This window comes from Callospermophilus lateralis, chromosome 10 (assembly GCF_048772815.1).
Source record: "Callospermophilus lateralis isolate mCalLat2 chromosome 10, mCalLat2.hap1, whole genome shotgun sequence".
Lineage (NCBI taxonomy): Eukaryota > Metazoa > Chordata > Mammalia > Rodentia > Sciuridae > Callospermophilus > Callospermophilus lateralis.
In genome coordinates, this window is record NC_135314.1 from 125292106 (window position 1) to 125311562 (window position 19457).

Genomic DNA, 19457 nt, shown 5'->3' on the forward strand with positions numbered 1-19457 from the left:
CCTGTTAATATAGTGAATTATATTTATTAATCTTCAGTTATTAAACTAACTTTGCCCTTCCAAAATAACCACCCATGGTTGCTATATATTATTATCTTGTTGTATTGCTGGGTTTAATTTTTACACTTTGTTGAGAATTTTGTGTTTATTTTCATGAGGATTATTAGTCTGTAGTGTTCTTATGCTGTCTTTGGTTTTGTATAAGACTAATGCTGGCGTCTTAAATGGAGTTATGAAGGGCTCACTATTCCTCAGTTTTCTGAATGATCTTATGAAGAATTGGTATTCTTTCTAAATATGTGTTGGAATTTACCAACGAAACCATTTGGGCCTTGCTTTTTGGTGAGGAGGTGTTAACCAAGTTTAATTTTAAAAATAGATTTAGGAATGTTCAGGTTATCTAATTCTTGAATGAGTCTTTTTGGTAGTTTGTGACTTTTAAGGAATTGGTCCATTTTATCTAAGTTGTAGAAATCATGTGCATAGCATTGTTTGTAGTATTCCTTTATGATTTTGGTACATATGGGGGGGGGGGTTATAGAGAGGTACATCTTAATGTTAATGTCTGGACTCCCAATTTGTGTCATAACTCTTTTTATCTTCATCACTCAAACTATAGGTTTATCAATTTTACAAATCTTTTGAAAGAACTAGCTTTTGGTTTCATTGATTATTCTCCATTGATATTATTTTAAATTTCACTGGTTTATGTTTTTATCTTTTTCATTTCCCTCCTTCTTTGCCTTAGGTTTAATTTTCTATTATTTCTCTACTTATTAAGGTGGAAGCTTAGATTACTGATTTAACATCATTCTCTTTTTTTGATATAAGTATTTAATGCTATACATTTCCCATGAAGGACTGTTTTGCCTTCATCTTACATATTTTGATGTGCTATATTTTCATTTTTGCTCAGTTCAAAATATTTTCCCTGAAACTTCCTCTTTGAAAGGATTATTAGGAAGTAGGTTACTTAATTTTCAAGTGTTTGGAGGTTTTCAAGCTAATCTTTGTTTTTAACTTCTAGTTTAATTCCACTATAGTCAAAATGGCCAAAGAAAAACTTCATATAATTTCTCTTTTTTTAACTTTTTAAGGTTTGTGTTATCATTTAGGATATAGTCCATCTTGGTGATATTCTATGGGCACTTGAATGTGTATTCCGCTGTCGTTTGATGAAGTATTCTATAAACATCAAATAAATTCTGTTATTTAATAGTATCACTCAATTCTTCTATATATTTGATTTTCTTTCTACCAATTCTCTCAATTACTGAGAGGAGAATGCTAAAATCTCCAACTGTGATCTAGATTTGCCCAGCCCTCCTTTCAGTTCTATCAGTTTTTGTTTCATATATTTCATATATTTTAAAACTTTGTTGTAGATTATCATGTAAGCTTATCGTGTCTTAGTGAAATGACTCGTTTATCATTATGTAGTATTTCTCCATCTCTGATATCTTGTATGCTCTGAAGTCTACTGTGTTTGATATTAATATTGCAACTCCAGCTTTAATTTTTTTTATTTGTTCTTTTTAGTTATACATGACTATAGAGTATATTTTAACATATTTACACAAACACAGAGTGTACATTATTCTAATTAGGATCCTAGTCTTGTACATGATGTGGAGATTCACTGTGGTTTATTTACCTATGTACATAGATTCATTCTACTCCCTTTCCTATTCCTGTCCCCTCTCCCTTTCCCTCATTCTTCTTTGTGTAATCTACTGAACTTCTTTGTCATCTTTTTTTAACCAATCAATGTCACAATGAAGTTGAACCCTTGGGAACAGAATATAGTTCAGTCTCCTTTCTTACCCTTTCTTACAATCTCTATTTTTAAGTAGTGCACTTACCCCATTTACACTTAATAAAATTATTGGTATATTTGGATTTAGGTGTTCCACTTTATTTTTTATTTTCTGCTTGTTCTTCTGTTACTTCTTTCCTGCTTTCTTTATTATCTTTATGTCTTTCAAAATTACATTTAAATTATTTATTGTTTTATGAAGATTTTTCTCTTTGTATAGATCCTTTGTATGTCTTATAGTATACAAATTTCACTTTTCACAATCTAAGTATTATTAATGTTTACATTTCAAACAGAATGAAGAGACTTTTCTTCCATAAAGGTAGTTATCATATATTTTATGTCTACATATGCTGAAAACCTATTAAACAATGTTAGGATTATTGCTCTCAATCATCATTCATGTTAAAGAATTTAAGAGGAATTGGCTGATATATTTACCTAGGTATTTACCAGTTTTACTCCTCTTCCAAGTTTCCCTCTAGCAACTTTTCTCTTCCATCTGCAGAACTTCCATTAGAATTTCTTTTAGAGCAACTCTATTGTTAATGAACTCCTGGTATTGCTTTATCTACGAATGTCTTTATTTTACTTGCATTCTTCCATGGTATTTTTACTGGATATAGAATTCTGCTTTGACAGTTTATTTCTTTTTGCATTTTTAAAATGTTCCACATCCCTCTGACCTGGTTTCTAACAAGAAAACTGCAGCAATGCTATACATAATGTATTATTTTTCATGGTCTACTTTAAATAATCTTTTGCCTTCGATAGTTTGATTATAATGTGTCTGGACTTGGATTTCCTTATTTATCCTGTTTGGGATTCACTAAGTTTCTAGAATATGTAAGTTATGCCTTCTATCAAATTTTGGAAATTTTTGTTATTTCTTGCAATAGTTATTCTGCACCACATTATTTCTCCTTTCCTTCTGACATGAGTGTTAGACTATTAGATTCCTATCTGATAAATCCCTGAGGCATTGTTCACCTTTTTCCATTGTTCAGACTGAATAGTGTCTGTTGCTTTATCTTCAAGATCTCCGACTCTCCCCTGTCCTCTTGAGCAAATCTGGACGTTTCTTTAAACTATTTTATATTTCAGTTCCATCATCTCTCTTCATTTCTTCTTTACATCTTCGATTTTTTTTTGCTAATACTTTGTATCTTTCTGTTTATTTCAAAACTGTTTGCCCTTGCTTTTTGGAGCATGACTGTCATGGCTACTTTAAAGTCATTGTCTGACTTGCATCTGTATCATCATGGGATTGACAGCTCTTGATTATCTTTTCCTTTTCAAATTGAGATTTTTCTTGATTCTTCTGCTAAGTAATATAGGGTTGAAATCTCTGAGGTGCTCTACAGATCTACCCTGTATGGGCTACCCACTGTGAAGCTCTGGGCTTGAGGATGCCTTTCAGTCCAATCTAGGTGATGCCAGAGAGGACAGGAGAAATAGACGCAGTGCTGGTTTGGTGATTCTTTCAATCCTAATCTTCTTCTCCATCTGCCTTCTACCATTGACTCACAGGATCTGCAGGTGGTTTCCCGGTGCATTCTGTCCAGGATGGGCAGTGGCCTCTGGTGGGAGACAGGAGGTGGAGTGTGCATATTCTATCTTGCTCAGATCCAGAAACTGTCTGCTTAGTATGTTGTTTCATTTTTTTTTATAGAAACAGGAATTACTTGCATATTCAGAAGAAAGCTCTAAAACAAATGGTGTTTTGTTGTTCAAACATCTGTCACAGGGCAGCACGCCCTTCCTGGCAGCACCTGGCTGAAAACAGTACCTCCTGCTCCTTTTCAGGGACACAGCTGACCGTGGAGGTCCACCCTCGAGACGCCATGCCCCAGTTCCTCAAGAAGTTCTCCTTGGCTAAACGTACGTACGTACAGGGCTGCTGCTGGTGGAGGGGTGGCAGGGGCCACTGAGGGCAGTGGGTGGGTCAGAATGCAGCCTGGGCATCTTCTGAGGGACAGGGAAGAGTGGCCTGAGCCACTTCCTGGGATACTCTCTCTGCCCACCCAGCTTCCACGGTTCTTCTGTCTCTGGAATTAGGCCTGGGTAACACCGGGTAGACGGCTGAAGGTAGCTTTCATTACAAGAGTGTTGTGCTGTTGTTTTTAGATACCATTTGCTGACTGTCTGAGCAACAGCATGTCCAGTGCTAAATATTTCATTAATTTTGTAGCCCTTTGGTATAAACTGAAATTACCCCCATTTGGTTTTTTTGTTTTGTTTTGTTTTTAGATCATCAGAGGCTCAGAAAGTCAAAATAACTGCCCAAGTTACCCAGCTAGGAAGTGGGTCAGAACCTAGATCTGTTTCTAAAACCGTGATCTTAACTTAGTGCCCAGTGCCATGTACACAGGCCATATTCAGGACCACAGTAGCTTCACTGGTCCCTTCTGCTTCCTCTATCTGTCCATCTTATGGCTAATCAGAGGCCTCAGAAGGCCAGGGAAAGGATGCTACAGAAAACTGAGCCTCAGTCCTCCCACGTCCACTCAATAGGCCACAGTCCCCCAAGGCTAGCAGGCTTTGCAGTCCTCAGTGTTCAGGATCCCAGTCCAGTGTGGAAAGGGAAGCTCGGGAGGCCACTGGCTGGGTCTATTTCTCAGACGTATGACCTTGGGCAAATGGCTTACCCTGTATTTTGAACTCAGTATCTGCAAGAAGAAGAAAATACATAAACCTCCCCCTAGGATCACTGTGAGGTCAGAAGAGATGGTAAAAATAAGGCCCAGGCCAGGCATAGGAAGTGCACAATAAATGCTAGCTACTCTTTTGAACCCCCACCATTCCATCCCAGGATGTAGGTGGAAACAAAATGTAGATGTAAGAAACAACAGGACCACTGTTTCTCAAAATTACCTGTGTACATTTGCAAACTTCTGTTGTAATATTTACGACCCAAAGTAGATTTTACACTTACCTTGACATCCCCACCCCCAGCTCCATGTGGACGGACCCACATCTTCCTGACCTGGTTTCAAATCAGAAGGAAATGTTCCCTTCCTTTTGCCTGTGGATATGACAACGATTGACTAGAGTTCTTCCTTAACCACCCTGAATTCATAAGATTCAGTTGCCCTTTGACGATCACATGGGTAATTGTCAAAGGTTCTAGGTTCCAAGGTCCATACAAACTGCCTCTTTCATTTATACCCATGGATAGTTCTTTTCCTCGGGAGGACACTAGCACACACTCTTAGCATCTCCAGCCGTGTTCCAAGATGGCGGGAGAATGCATGGGGTGGCCAGGAACGTCAGGCTCTAGGGGAACCATTGCATCATCCAAAGTGTTGAAGCCAGAGCACATTCTGGCTCTGCTCACAGACCGCAGCTCTGTCATCCACTCCCTAGATCCCAGGCTTGCCTCTGCCCCACAAGAAAGTTCACAGCAATCTCAGCAGCCATTGGGCAGTGGGTGGGGACGGGAACAAGGAACCTATGAAAAGGAGATGGAAGCAGAGGGTCAGAAGCAAGGACCGTCACACAGACCTCTTCAGAGCTTGCCTTCCTATTTCTTATGAAATGTCTCTACTTCTGACCTTTGGGATATTATAGGTTTACAAGGCGATAAAAATGGAAACATGAGACCCCGGCAACCTGGAGGGAAAGATGCCCATGGTAAGTTCCAGGCCCCTCTCCAGGGGCATTCTCGAGAGAGAACATACTGAGTTAGCCTCATGAGACAGTCACCAGTCAACTGGCAACGGCTTCCGGGGACACTGAGAGGCTGGGGTCACCTCTGGGTTTGAAAGGAAGCGTGTCGTGATTGATTAACTATGTCTGCCATGGACAAGGAGAAGAGGGATGTCATCCCAAAGCCGAATATTGACCCTTTCCAACGCCAAAGCAGTCCATTACGGGAAACAATAAAAACAGTTCAGAATTATGGTAACTTTAAACTGAATGCCAAATGTCTGTAAGGCAGGAGACATGTGAATAAGCAAACTAAGGCAGGGAAGGAAACACTGGCTAAGATGAGAGACGGTCTGGGCTGGAATTCTGCTTTCCCCACCTGACTTCCCTAGGCCTCACTTTCCCTCCCGTGGTAGACCAGATGTCCTCTAAGGCTCAATGTACTCAGCCCTTCTCCCTATTGTTTTGCTTCAAAATGAGATCCATTTAGTTAATGCAACTGGCATATTAAATGTATTTATGCAAAAGTCGTATTTGGATTTATATAATCTGCTCAGAAGAGAGAGTCAGTGAGATGCGAATCATTGTGGATGTTCTTCAGTGTAAAATATTAAATACTGCAAAATGGAACCAAGAAAGAGAAAAACTAATAAACAGGTTTATTAGCTATCCCATATTAGAAATGCCATCCTTCTTCTAAATGGGATAAGGGGAGAGCTGTCACGAGTGGAACCTTTTAAATGTGTAAGTCCGCATCGTATTCACCTAGGTCACCTTGATATCTCCTATCAGACAATGGCAGGAGCCAGTGTCTGTGGAAGGAAGGAATTGAGACATGGGGAAGCTTGGCAGGGCCCTGCCAGGGTTACCGTGTCCACCCCCCCCCCAGGGGTAACAGGCACAGAGGAATGAATGGGAACAGGAGTTGGTGCTGTGAGCTCCAGCTCTCCCTCCCAACACTGTCTCCCAGTTCTGACTGGAGCTCTCCTGTGTCCAGTGGAGAAGCCTGGGCAGTTGCTGGGCCTGGTCAGCATCAGTCTTGAGTTGCCTTTCTTCCCTATGTCTCTGGGCCCAGCCTCCTTCGGGGATTTCCTCATAGTACCTTGAGCACCTGGCACCTGGCACCTGGATATCTCCACCTACAGTTAGTTTTCCGGGGTGTTCCAGTCTCCAATTGGGCATGGACAAGGAAGGAAGCCAAACACCCCTCACCCTATGGGACCCAGATAGTCTGCCCTGCTACGCCCTCCTACCCACAGGGTGCTCTGCAGTACCTCATCCAGCACACGGCCATGGCGCTGACCCTGTGTCCCTGCGTTTGTCAGGAGCTAGCAGCACTGCTTAGACATTTCCCATAAGAATCTGTTGAAAAATAGTGGGAAGAAGGAAATTCCCTTGCCAACACGTCTGGGGGTTGCTGGATTAACTGAGGTGAAGCCAGTCTCTTGAATGCTGATTTGCCAGATTCTGCAGGTAGGCCTGTGTTCCCCGTGGATATCCAGGAGGACTAGAGGAATTGCCATGGTTCTCAAACTAATTTTACCAAAGAACCCTTCTAGGAGGTACAGCTCTTGGGAATTGTGTTAAAGGTTGGGCAGTCACAACTCCTCAAAGAGATAGTGAGCACTGGTCCAGCAACCCTCCTCAGTGGGTCTCAGTCACTGACCCAGCCTCTCTGTGTTTCCAGCCTACCCCTGGGACCGGTCCAGCCTGAAATCCATGCCTCTGGACCTGCGGCAGTTTGAAAAACTGGACACCTATGCCTCACAGGTAGGAGAGATGGCCCCTCTAACCAAAGTCTCCCAAAGTTGACTTGGAGTTCCCCAACCTGGGCTCCTCCCGAACATACCCTGAGTCACCTGGTTGGATGGCCCCAGAGGTGCCTTTTCACGGCCTTGGATGTCCCAAGGGCCCTGCCTAGGACCAAAGGCATTCCATCCCAACCCTGCCCACCATCCTGATGCATCCACCGGGGGAGCACACCCCAGAGCTGCTCATTGGCAGGCCCCTCTGGCCAGCCCTGCTGTGTCCTGGCCCTGACCACTTGGTTGTCACTGCTGCTGAGCTCTGCCAGCAGCCCATGGAGGAAAGGATGGAGAGGATGGGGGAGGGCCACGGATGCAGACGGTGAGAGCCACTGACCACAGCAGTGCTCAGCCCCGAGAGCAAGAGCTGCCATGGGCTCCACCCCAGGCCTACCCATGTCTGGAGGAGGGTGGGAGGGCAAGAGGAAGAGCTAAAGTGCCCCCTCAGAGGGGACTGGAGGGCTCTCTGACTAGTGGGTGAAGGACAGAACAGAAGGTAAAAGTAGACCCTCAGAAGGCTGTCAGAGAAGGGGGGCCGGCTGTTGGCAGGACTGGGAAAGAGATTACGAGGGCGTTTTAAGGTAGAGGAGCAGGAAGACATAAGGCAGCCAGGAAAGGAAGGAAGGGGTGGGGACCCAGAAGAGGAAGGACACTGACTGAGGAGGAGGCAGGAGACCTGGAAGAGCAGGACCTCATCAGTAAGCAAGTGTTTCCTGGCCTCACGGGAGGCCTAGGCCTTGCCAGGGCTCCACGTGAGGAAAGGGTGGGGCCCAGGGTCCAAGGAGGGTGGGGCATTGCTCCTCCTGGCTCCCTCCGGGCCACCCACTGTTCTCCAGCCTTGGCTGGGCTCTGGGCACTGTGCACTGTCTCATCCACCCCACTTCCGGTGGCCATTACCAAGTGCCCCACCCTCCTCAGAGACCCCCCCCCCTCCTCAGACACCCCCCTCCCCCCTCCTCAGACCCCCCTCCCCCCTCCTCAGACACCCCCCTCCCCCCTCCTCAAACACCCCTCCCCCCTCCTCAGACACCCCTCTCCCCCCTCCTCAGACACCCCCCTCCCCCCTCCTCAGACACCCCCCTCCCCCCGCAGCAGGTTCCAAGTTCTCCCCACCAGGCCAAAGTACCAGCGTGGTAGGAGTGGCCAGAAAGTGGGGCCTGGGAGTTCCCAAGTAAGTGATGGAACCGCTCCAGGTGAAAGCAAGTCAGGGAGTCCCCTGAGGCCAGGTGTGGACACTTATGGGACACCTACAGACACCTACGTAGGCCCCAGGCAGGAGCTGCTCCACCCTTTCTCAAGAGTTGAACAGGGTCAGGGCTGCTTTTCTCAAGCCTGTTTCCTTCGGAAGGTCTCTGTAGAAAAGCCCATTTGTTCTTTTATCATATTTATTATTATTTCAATGATAAAATATATGTAACATAAAATTTGCCATTTTATTCATTTGGAGGGGAGCTACCAGGGATCGAACCCAGGGGTGCTTAACCACTGAGCTACATCCCCAGCTCTTTTTTTGTTTTTTGTTTTTTGTTTTAGGAACAGGGTCTCGCAAAGTTGCTTAGGGTCTTACTAAGTTGCTGAGACTGGCCTCAAATCTGGGATCCTTTTGTCTCAGCCTCCCAAGGGGCTGGGATTTACAGGCATGTGCCACCATGCCTGGCTTCATTTTATTCATTTTTAAGTGGAAAATTCACTAACATTAATTAATTAATTTCATTCACATGTTGCACAATCATTGCCACCGTCTATCTCCAAAACTTTTTCATCATCCCAAGCAGAAACTCTGCGCTCATTAAACAATGCCACATCCCACGTCCCGAGTCCCATGTCCCACGTCCCATTAAGCAATGCCCTCCTTAGCCCCTGGTCAACTCTGCTTACATCAATGAATTTGCTTCTTCTGGCTATCTCGCTTAAGTGAAATCACATAACAGCTGTCCTTGTGTCTTATTTCATCTGGCACCATGTGGTAGCATGCACGGAATTTAATTCCTCCTTTTTATGGGTTGGATAATATTCCATCGTGTGCCTGTGCCACATTTTGTGTTGGGTGGATGCTTCTGTTATCTCCACCTTTTGGTTTTCATGAATTAATGCTGCAGTGAACATAGGTGGATGAGTATCTGTCCGAGTCCCCTGTTGTCAGTTCTGGGGGGATCTCTCTGGGAGGGGAATTGCTGGATCATCTGCTCATTCTCTGCTCAGTTTTCAGACCCATCATCACCACAATGTTGTCTCCAGCAGCTGCTCCACTTGACATTCTCACCAGTAAAGTGTCAGGATTCCTATTATTCCACAGTCGTGCTCACACTTATTATTTTTAGGGATACTAGAGATTGAACCCAGGTGTACTTTACCACTGAGCTCCATCCCAGGCCCTTCTTGCTAAGTCAACAAGGCTGGCCTCCAACTTGTAATCCTCCTGCCTCAGCCTCCCAAGTAGCACACATGGGATTATGCATGTTCGCCACCTTGCCTAGCTAACAATATTTTTTAAAGTTCACAAAATTCTAATTCTAATGAGCTCCAATTTAATCTATTTCTTCTTCTTTTGCTTGGGTCTTTGACATCCTATCAAGGAACCCATTGTCAAATCCAAGGTCATAATGATGAACCCCAATGTTTTCTCCTAAGAGTTTTCTGGCTTTAGCTCTTATATTTGGGTCATTGATCCATCTTGAGTTGGACTTTTATGCAGGGTGTCAGGCAGAGTCCAGCTTCATTCTCTTGCATGTGGAAATCCAGTTGTTCCCGTACCACTCGTTAAAGAGACTACTCTTTCCCCTATGGAATGAACTTGGTACCCTTGTCAAAAATCAACTGGCGGGCTGGGGATGTGGCTCAAGCGGTAGCGCGCTCACCTGGCATGCACGGGGCACTGGGTTCGATCCTCAGCACCACATAAAAATAAAATAAAGATTTTGTGCCCACCGAAAACTAAAAATAAATATTAAAAAAATTCTCTCTCTCTCTCTCTCTCTCTCTCTCTCTCTCTCTCTCTCTCTTAAAAAAAAAAATCAATTGGCCATAGATGTGTGGGTTTACTTCTGGGTTCTCAGTTCTATTCCACTGGTCTATATGATTCTTACAATAGCACCAAACTGCTTGGATTAGCTTTACGGAAAGTTGTGACACTGGGAAGGGTGAGTCCATCCATCTTGCTCTTTCTTTTGCACAATTGGCTTTGGCTATTCAGAATCCCTGGTAACCTCACATGAACTTGAGGATTGACTTCTTCATTTCATCCAAAAGAGCTTCTAGAATTTTGATCAGATTTAGGTTGAATTCATAAATGGTTTCCAGAGTATTCATCATGACTAGAAGCCGCTATAGCCTCCCAGATGCCCAGATCTTGGTGGATCTTTACAGAAAAGCCCATGGTGGTTCTGGGGCTGGTGATTCAGCTGGTCAGCACCCCTTCCCTGCCCAGCACCCCCGTGTCCATGCAATTGACCCCTCAACCAGCCTTTGTCCTTCTGCACCTCAGCTCTGGCTTCCCTAGCAGCCCTGACTGCAGGTGGCAGGTGCTGGCCTCCCCCACCCTCCTCCAGGCCCTAATGCAGCACACCTGTCCTGTTCCCCAGGTGACAGTCAAGAGTGGCCTGGATGAGCTGGTGAGTGACCTGCTCCAGGAGGCCCACAGTGATCTGGAAAGGGTCCGCGCCATCTGGATCTGGATCTGTCACCACATAGGTAGGCTCATGGTGTAGCACACTGGCTCTAGAACCCTAGAAGTCAGTCTCTGTAGCCCCCTGTTCCCATCCAATCACCGGTATGTGCAGCGCGAGTTGAAGGTAGGGGAGGAGGACTCCCCATGGCTGAACTGAGTAGCCAAAGACTAACCAAGGAGACCCCTCACCCAGCAGCAGCCTTCCCTTGGTCCTGGCTTCCTTGTGATCCTGCTCCACAGAGATAACAACCCAGGACAGGAAGTGATCTCCAAGAAGGATGACCAGTGGTTGAGGAGAGTCCTGGCTACCTGAAGTCATTGCCACCCAGAGGTTTCATACAGTACCTGTGCCAGGAAGGACAGGCTCTCCTCTCCCTGCTTCCTGCTCCCTGCTTCCATGCTGATGACCTTGGCCACTGGTCTCAGTCCAGTCTCCAAAGGCCGTTTCAGGGGACCTGGTCCTGTGCTGCTGCCCACAGCTCTCCACAGGACAGCCTGGGGCCTCAACAGGGCAAACCAAGCCAGAGGGGGCTGCAAGCAGAGGCTGCTCCTGGAGGAGTGTTGAAAGCACAGATAAAAGGGTGGACAGCAGGGGATGTGGTGGACTCTGAGTCCTTTGACAGGAGGAGCAGCCAGGCCCTCCCTGACCTGCTGCCATGAGGATTTTCCTTTGTTCTCTGGAGGCAGCTTAAAGGATGAACTCACCTGACATAGGCAGAAGGTCTGAGCATAGAGCCATGAAGCTGTCTCCTCCCATCCCAACCCCTCCAGCAATGCCAGGAGCAGAAATAGATCCTTTATTTATTTTATTTATTATTACAGGCACACACAGCCCTCATCAGAGGCCTGAGAACCAAGTGCCTCTCTGCCTTGGCCTTGCTCATCCTCTCCCTGCCTGCACAATCACCGGTATGTGCAGAGCGAGTTGAAAGTATGGGAGGAGGACTCCCCATGGCTGAACTGAGTAGCCATTTCCCAGGCCTGGCTAGCTCTTGGGGGCCTGGCTCCCTTCAACCCACTGGCCCGCTCCCCACACAGGCCTGGGATGCCCAGAGCACGCTTGGATGGGGGCCATCCAGAGGAAGTGAGGCCTCCTCTCACCTCTGCACCGGGCTCCACGCTGGTTCCTCACTGTCCCCTCCTCTGCCCTCCAGAGTACGACGTTGAGGCTGCCCAGGAGAAGGACCGCCAGGCCTTCAAGCCCACTGACATTCTGCGGACCCAGAAGACCAACTGTGACGGCTATGCTGGCCTCTTTGAAAGAATGTGCAGGTATGACAGGTGGCCAGCAAGGGACAGGAGTCTCCGGGCTGACCACCCGACCCCATCCTTCTCCTTCTTCCAAAGAGCTGTGTGCCTTGGCTCACATGCCAGGCCCGGAAGCCTGAGTTTGCAAACTCTGCTCTGGAATCCAAGTGAGTGCTGAAAAGGTCAATTTCTCCCTTTTTAACACCAACATAATTGACTTTGTACCATCTGCCGGGCTTCGTGAGGCATTAACATAATGGCAAATGAATGCACAGAGATAATTTGGTTATAAAAGGCCCCTTTTTCTGCCTTTTCCCTTCTCCATGCAGCTGAAGGTTAAAGAATGGCAGGCCTGGGAACAAAGGATGTGGCTGCTGGCACCAAGGGGACTAGGAAAGGCTGTCCTTTGGGCTGGCACGGGGTCCTCACATGGGAGAAACAGAAATTCTACCTGAAAAGATCTGTCAGATGGAAAGCTGAATAAGCAGGAAACAGCTTCTCTGGGAGTCTTGGGGCACTATTTCCAGGGCTCTGGGAGTGAGCGGATGACCAGGTTACTGGCCTGAGTCGGAGATGGGCCTTTGCTAGTTCCCAGTGACCTCAAGACTGATCAAGGCTCAGAGAACACTGCCAACCCCCAGAGCTTCCGGGGACTCCCTCTCTGAAGTGTGCTGTGTTCTCACAGGAAACAGCCAGTCCTGGGACCTCCCGAGAGCCCTAACCCCAGGAAAGGAACACCTGGCTGCCTGTGTCTCCGCAGGCCTCTGAGAGTAAAGCTGGTCACACACCCAGGTGCCAGGCACCAGGACTGCAGATGGAGATGAAGCAGCAGCAAACGGTCCCACAGTCAGGCAACTATGCTGCCTCACTCTGGCTCAGGCAGCTGCAGGGTACTCGTAGTGGAGATGCAACCTATTCCCCCACTGTCCTGCCTCCCAGCCCCCACCCCGTGCAAAACACAGACATGCACCTGGCCTCCGAGATGTTCCAAACTCCTTACCAGCTCCACTCCTCCCTTCCCTCCCTTCCAAGGCCCACCTCTGACACACCAGGGTAGCTTAGGGTGCAGAGAGTCACCCTAGCCACCCCTGTTTACCCCGCCAGTGTAGCCCTCTCTACTCCTCCATGTTCTCACTGCCACCGCCAGACCCCTACTCACATGTCTGTCCAGGAAACTGGATCCTCACCCACCTCCCTTCCCCAGGCTGCCCTGAGCCTGGGTTCCCAAATTCCACTAACGACTCACACTATCCTACAATGTCCTCCAAAATCTGACCTCAACCCTCTCTCCAGCCCCTGCACCCTTTGACATCACGCTGTTGCCCGCTCCTTTCTTTCTTTCCAGGCCCCACCCTGGGACCACAGCACCTTCCCCTCCCGGAGGTCCTCCGCATATACCTTGTACGCCGGCTCGTGCATTGCTTTATGATTTCATTTAATAACTTTTTCAATTTTTTTAAAAAAAATTATTCATTGTACAAGATCTATAAAGTGCACAAAGCGAATAGAAAAAGAATTAAGTGCCTCCGAATGCCACCACTTAGAGATAACGCTGTTAGCAATTTGTCACCTTCTTTCCGAGGCTTCGTTCTGTGTGTCTAGGCGCGGCTGTGCTCATTTCTCCTTTATGTCTTAGAACTCTTACGTGACTTTGGGGATCTTTTTAGCCCCCTCTCTTCCTGCCTCCCTGTGAACACTCATCTCAGAATCCTAGACACAGTAGGCCCTCAATAAGTATTTTCAAAACGACAGGAAATGAAGGGCAATTCCTGGCACAGTTGCATTTTTTTAAATACATTTTTTATTAGTTGTTGATGGACCTTTATTTATTTGTATGCGGTGCTGAGACTCGAACCCAGTGCCTCACACGTGCAAGACAAGCGCTGTACCACTGAGCTTCAACTCCAGCCCCTTGTGTATTCTCTTTCATAAGAAATAACTACCAGTCTGTTTTTAGCTCCACTGTGTCTAGCAATTTGTCACCTTCTTTCCCAGCCTTTCACAATATGATCATTTTCATCTGATTTGCGAATTTGAAAACAATGGGTTGGTTAGTTTTTTGGTTTTTTTTGTTTGTTTGTTTGTTTTAAGTCTAAGAGAAATGCTTCTTTATCTAATACATGCTTTCTAGCATGCTGTAGGAGTCCCAGATTTGAAGCCCAAAAGACCTGAGTTCCAGTCCCCATTTGACCACCTCTTTGTTTTGTTCCTTTGGGTAAGTCACTGAACCTCTCAGGGCCTCAGTCTTCCCATCTGTACCTGGGGAGCCATATTGCCTACCTGGGGAGTCATGTTGCCTACCTGGCAGGACTGTGGGACTGAGTGAGGACATGCAGTTTGGGATTTGGTCACCTGACTTTGGAGTTGCTGTTTTTAAACAAGTCCTGTCTTTCTTGAGTATTGGAGTTTTTTTTTTTTTTGTTCTGTGGAACTTTCCTACAGACTGCGCCAGCCCACATAGACTCAAGAAAATTGACACTTGTCTTGAGTGAAACTGTCAGCTTTTGGCCCAATCCAGATGCTTAGCAGTGGCCGTATTCTGGCCCACAGCCGATCATTAAAATCCATCCCAACATTTTGCATCACTTAAAGGTAGTTTCAACCTGGCAGTTAGCAGGCACAAAATTCCTCATTGCTGCCCAGGATGTGCAGAAATAGCTCACAGATTCCCCCAAATTCCTTTAACTTCTGCCTTAAAGGTCAGTAATCCAGCCATGCCTCACTTTCTCAATTCCCTTTACCTCTGAAATAACTGCCGAAGGTTTGTAAATTCATCAGCCAATTCCTTAACCACGGAAGACATGCAATCCACACTTGCTGATTTATCCCTCATTGGTTGACAGGGTGGCCTTTTAGCAAGAGTTGTACCCATCTGACCATCATTACTTCTTACCAGGGCAGTCCGCCTCCTTGTAATGGTCTCATTAAAGACTGATTTAATAAAGTAATTTGGAGGGGAATTCAGAGATTTTTATAGCATCATTCATTTCCTCATTGTGTTTCTCAAGTTCTAGACATGACGTTTTGGTTTTTTTTTGTTTCTGTTAGTGCTATTGCTAATAATTGCTGGTTCAGTTGCTTTCTGATTCTCTATCAAATGTTAATCTCTTCCCTTTCACCTTGACGGCCCACAGCCTGAATTGATTCTGCCTAATTCTTTGCAGGGGCCAAGGTTAATTCCCTAGGCTCCTGCTACGGAGTCAGCCTCTTTAAATTCTCTCTAGCACCACCAGCTAGCAGATTTCCAGAGATTTTGGATAACCAGGAGCTTATGGTTAGTCTGAGGCTTTGAGACTGGGTGGTCGTCACTAATCCAATGTCATCTGGCTTTCCAGTCGTCCATCCTCCAGTTGCCACGGAGAGCAAGTGCAGGGGCATGCATACTCAGATGGCTGCTTCTGGTCCGCATGACCAGACTTGGATCCAAATGCCCCCAAAGACAGGAAGGAGCCATCTAAGCCTCCTGAGAGATGCAGATTCCCCAGGAGATGGATAAATTTAAGTTACTGCAAATCTCCCTTTGTCATGAAAGCCCCCTGAAAGGGACATCTAAACTCTCTCTACCTTTCTGATACAAAGGTGAATGACATCTCTGTAACAAACACAGCTTTAATTTTACTCAACCCACCACCCACAAGTTCACAGGTGAAGACCAAAGTTCAAAGCTTTACTAAAGGCCTGATGCAACAGAAAGTCTCTTTGTCCATCCGTGTGCCTCAGGACAACTGCATCCTGGTTTCACTTCAGCCTCTAGCTCACTCTGTGTCCCCAGGTCAGGCAGTCTTCCTCTCTGAACAACTGACTGGTTGGAGAGGAGACCTCATAGGTCGTAAGTTAGGAGGAGCTCTAAATGCCTTTGAGTGAGGTTATCATTAGAAGTTATTGATCTAGCCAGGAGGGTAGTGTAAGAAAAGGGGAAAGAGGGGACACAGCAGAGACATAGCCCCTGTCAATTTTGCAGAGAGATCAGTTACATACATTGTGAAAGATAAGCCAAGGGTTGTTTGTCCTGCAGAGTACAGAAACTGCACTATTTTCAACAAAATGGCAGAAGAAAAGCATGTTTCATTGCCTCACCTACAGCTATGGTTCCTCCACCCCTTCCCTTTTTTCCTGATTGGCTCAGACATCCTGGCAAAGATGATCAGAGTTGGGAGAGTTGGTCAGAGCCCAGTGGGTGCAGGGCACCTTGCCTGCCCACCTTCAGCCATACTGTTCCTGGAGCCTGGCAGTGACATGGCTCTAGCAGTGTCGTAGGATGTCTATGGCAGGTCCTGGACCATCTCATCATCTTGACCCCCCACACACCTGCTCAGTTAACACCTGAGGATACACCGCACTAAGCTGGGAAACACCCATCTTTTTAACATAAGGATAATGCCCTCTTAGACCTGCAGTGGCCTTAGGGATTACCAGTGGTAGCCGGCTAATGACACTGCCTTCTGTCTGCCTGCACTTGTGTTCAATCCATCTCTATCAGGCCATATTGAGTAGCCACCTAGTTCTTTGCAGCCTCAGGGACCCCTGCTCTCACAGTTCCTCTGGTTGTGTCCTGGCACTTGCTGGAGACCAGACTGCAGCTTTCTCTGGATCCTCTGGAAGTTCCCTGGGGCTTCCTGCCTGCTTGTTTCCTTTGCGGCTTGAGATACTCATCAGCCTCAAGCTGTGCAGCCTGCTTTGGGGGTTGGAAAGACTGTCAAAAGTAAAAGCAAAGACTCTGCAGCCTATGGTTGTAGATGGCCTTTGGTGATATGGGGTGTTCTAGCTCTGAAGACCTGGTTGAGCTCTTCAACAGGTGGAGCTATTTCTCGAGCTGGTCCATCCTACCATGTTCTCCCAGCTCCTGTTGGCAGTGATCACACCTCTAGTAAATTCCCTGGGGATATGCTTGTACACTGGCATTTTAGTGACAGTTCAAAGATCTACCCTCCTCCCACCGTGAACTGCTTTTGGGCAGCCACTGAGCTTCATTAGAAGAGTTTTTTATTATGTGATTGTGTTGTGTTGTGTCACATGATGTCATGCTGTGCCACGGTACATGATCCCCTGGTGCCTACTTCAGTGCTTGGTACATAATTTATATAGCTAGTGGCCTTTCATTTCTTTAAATCATTTTTTATTTTGAGACAGGGTCTTGCTAAGTTGCCCCAGCTGACCTTGAACTTGCAATCCTCCTGCCTCAGTTCCTCCAACAGCTGGGCTTCCAGTAGTGTGCATGCACCACCACACATGGCTAGTTAGTGATCTTTTGATGACAGGAAAGGGTCGCGGGTCGTTGTGACTAGCAACCAGAGGCTAGACACAAAACTCCTACTAGTTCTGCAATTATTATCTGATACATATGGAGTATACTTTATTTTGTGTGAAAACTATAGATTATCAGCACTATTTTACATTATAACTTCCTCTGCCCACTCCACCTTGCACGTGGCTGCCAGATAATAAAATATGCTCATGTCATAGTCAAGCAATGCGCGGCTTACAGCTGAGTTCTCTTTTTTTCATCTTTTTTCTGCCGCAGGCATTCCCCATGGCCCTCCCAGACTCTCCTGGTGCTGTCAGAGGAGAATCACCCCCTGGAGATCATTTAATGCCAACTTTCTTTTTTGCCCATCATGAGTCTGGCAAGGTCACACTGGAAGCAACCATTAAACCTTCCAGTAGAACCCTGATTTCCTGGCCAGGCCTGATGACCAGCCACCCCCTCCAGCTTGGAGCAGTCCGGGTGGATGTCCCCGCCACCTAGTTTTTCTTCCAGCCCTTTTCATGGTTGGGGAGGCTCTCGCTACTGCTCCCCACGTGGTTCTTCAGACCCTCTCTCCACTTCACCCCTTTGATGGGTGGGTGGCGACACGGCTTCTTGCAGAGGGACCTCAGGCTGCCCACATCTCCAGCTTGCACCAACACCTGGAGATTATGTGGATCCCAAATGCTCCTCCTCCTCCTCCCTTGTCCCCAGGTGGCTCTGAATGGAACCAGCATCAGCAGGCAGTTTGCCCAGAGCTGCACAGATCAGTTTACCTTAATGCAAAATGAGCCGTTCACTAAACACCAGGGTTCCCAGGGCTCCCCTCATCCCTCCACGACACGCTGGAAATTCCTAAGCACAGACATCTCTGTAACAGTGGGAAATCATTTACTGAAGAATATAATTTTAAGTAGTATTTATGGATTTTTCCCAATTCTAAAAATAACACATAATTGTTACTTAAAATTTAGAAAATATAGAGAAATTTTTAAAGGTAAATTAAAATCACCCATAATCCCATTATCAGGAGATCTGGTAACATTTGCCCTGGATCTCTCTCATTTCCACTGGCCCCCTGCTCTACATGCATGCACATATTTACCCACACGCAGACATTGCACTGATTGTAGAGTTTTAGCATTAGGTCACAAGTACTAACCTACCTCCCTAAATATTTTTTACAACATTTTTTTTCCCCCTCAACCAACCTCTGTGTGGATGGGGCCCTGTCTCCTATGGAAGGCCCACTGCCCCACCCATGCCTCCATCCCACCCCTCCATCCCACCCCTCCATCCCACCCCTCCATCCCACCCCTCGGGCTTTGCTTGCCACCCTCCCCTCTCTGCTGATGATAAGATAGGCTTCCTATCCTGAGCCCAGTATCCCCTCAGCCCAGCCTGCCATCCTGCACCCTGCTGCAGAGAAATGAGGTCACTGGCTCTTCAAGTGTGGGTGCTGCTTCTTCTCCTCTCCCATGGGCTCCTCCTGCCTCTGGGCAGCCCTTCTGCTCTGGAAGTCATTTTTGACCTTTTCCAGTAGAAAATTCTGCCATCAGGGTCTGCCTGCCAGTGGGTGCCCACAAGGGTTCCCAAAGTCCTTCCCGCAGGGCCCAGCTGGTATGTGTGCACCAGGGTCTCTGGAGAGCCAAGGAGACTTGGACCTCCTTTCATGAAACTGTGGGTGGAGGACAGAGGCTGCCAAACTTCCAGGCCTCTAAGGAACCTCAGCATGAGTGGCCTGGACCCTGCAGTTGGAGGAGGGTTAAAGCCAATGTGTTAACATAATCATTATATGCACATGAGGTAACATGGAGGACAGGGAAAATAAAATCAGCTCACTTTCAGGACACCACATTTTACCTCAGTGACTCTCAACAAATGATGTATAGATAATGTGGGGGGGAGGGGTGCTACTGGGGATTGAACTCAGTCCCTTTTTATTTTTGAGATAGGTTCTCATGAAACTGCTGAGGTTCTTGCTAAGTTGCTGAGGCTGGCCTTAAACTTGCCATCCTTCTGACTCAA

General features: G+C 46.7%; 1 protein-coding gene across 1 annotated transcript in view; it reads left to right on the forward strand.

Moving 5' to 3' along the window:
- Ky (kyphoscoliosis peptidase) overlaps nucleotides 1-19457 on the forward strand; it is a 44047-nt gene that overhangs the window by 16089 nt on the left and 8501 nt on the right. Inside the window, exons 4-8 of the mRNA XM_076868546.2 lie at nucleotides 3623-3697; nucleotides 5387-5449; nucleotides 7152-7234; nucleotides 10851-10959; nucleotides 12091-12208. Of these exons, the coding sequence (XP_076724661.2) occupies nucleotides 3623-3697; nucleotides 5387-5449; nucleotides 7152-7234; nucleotides 10851-10959; nucleotides 12091-12208 (448 nt within the window). The remainder of the gene's footprint in view (nucleotides 1-3622; nucleotides 3698-5386; nucleotides 5450-7151; nucleotides 7235-10850; nucleotides 10960-12090; nucleotides 12209-19457) is intronic.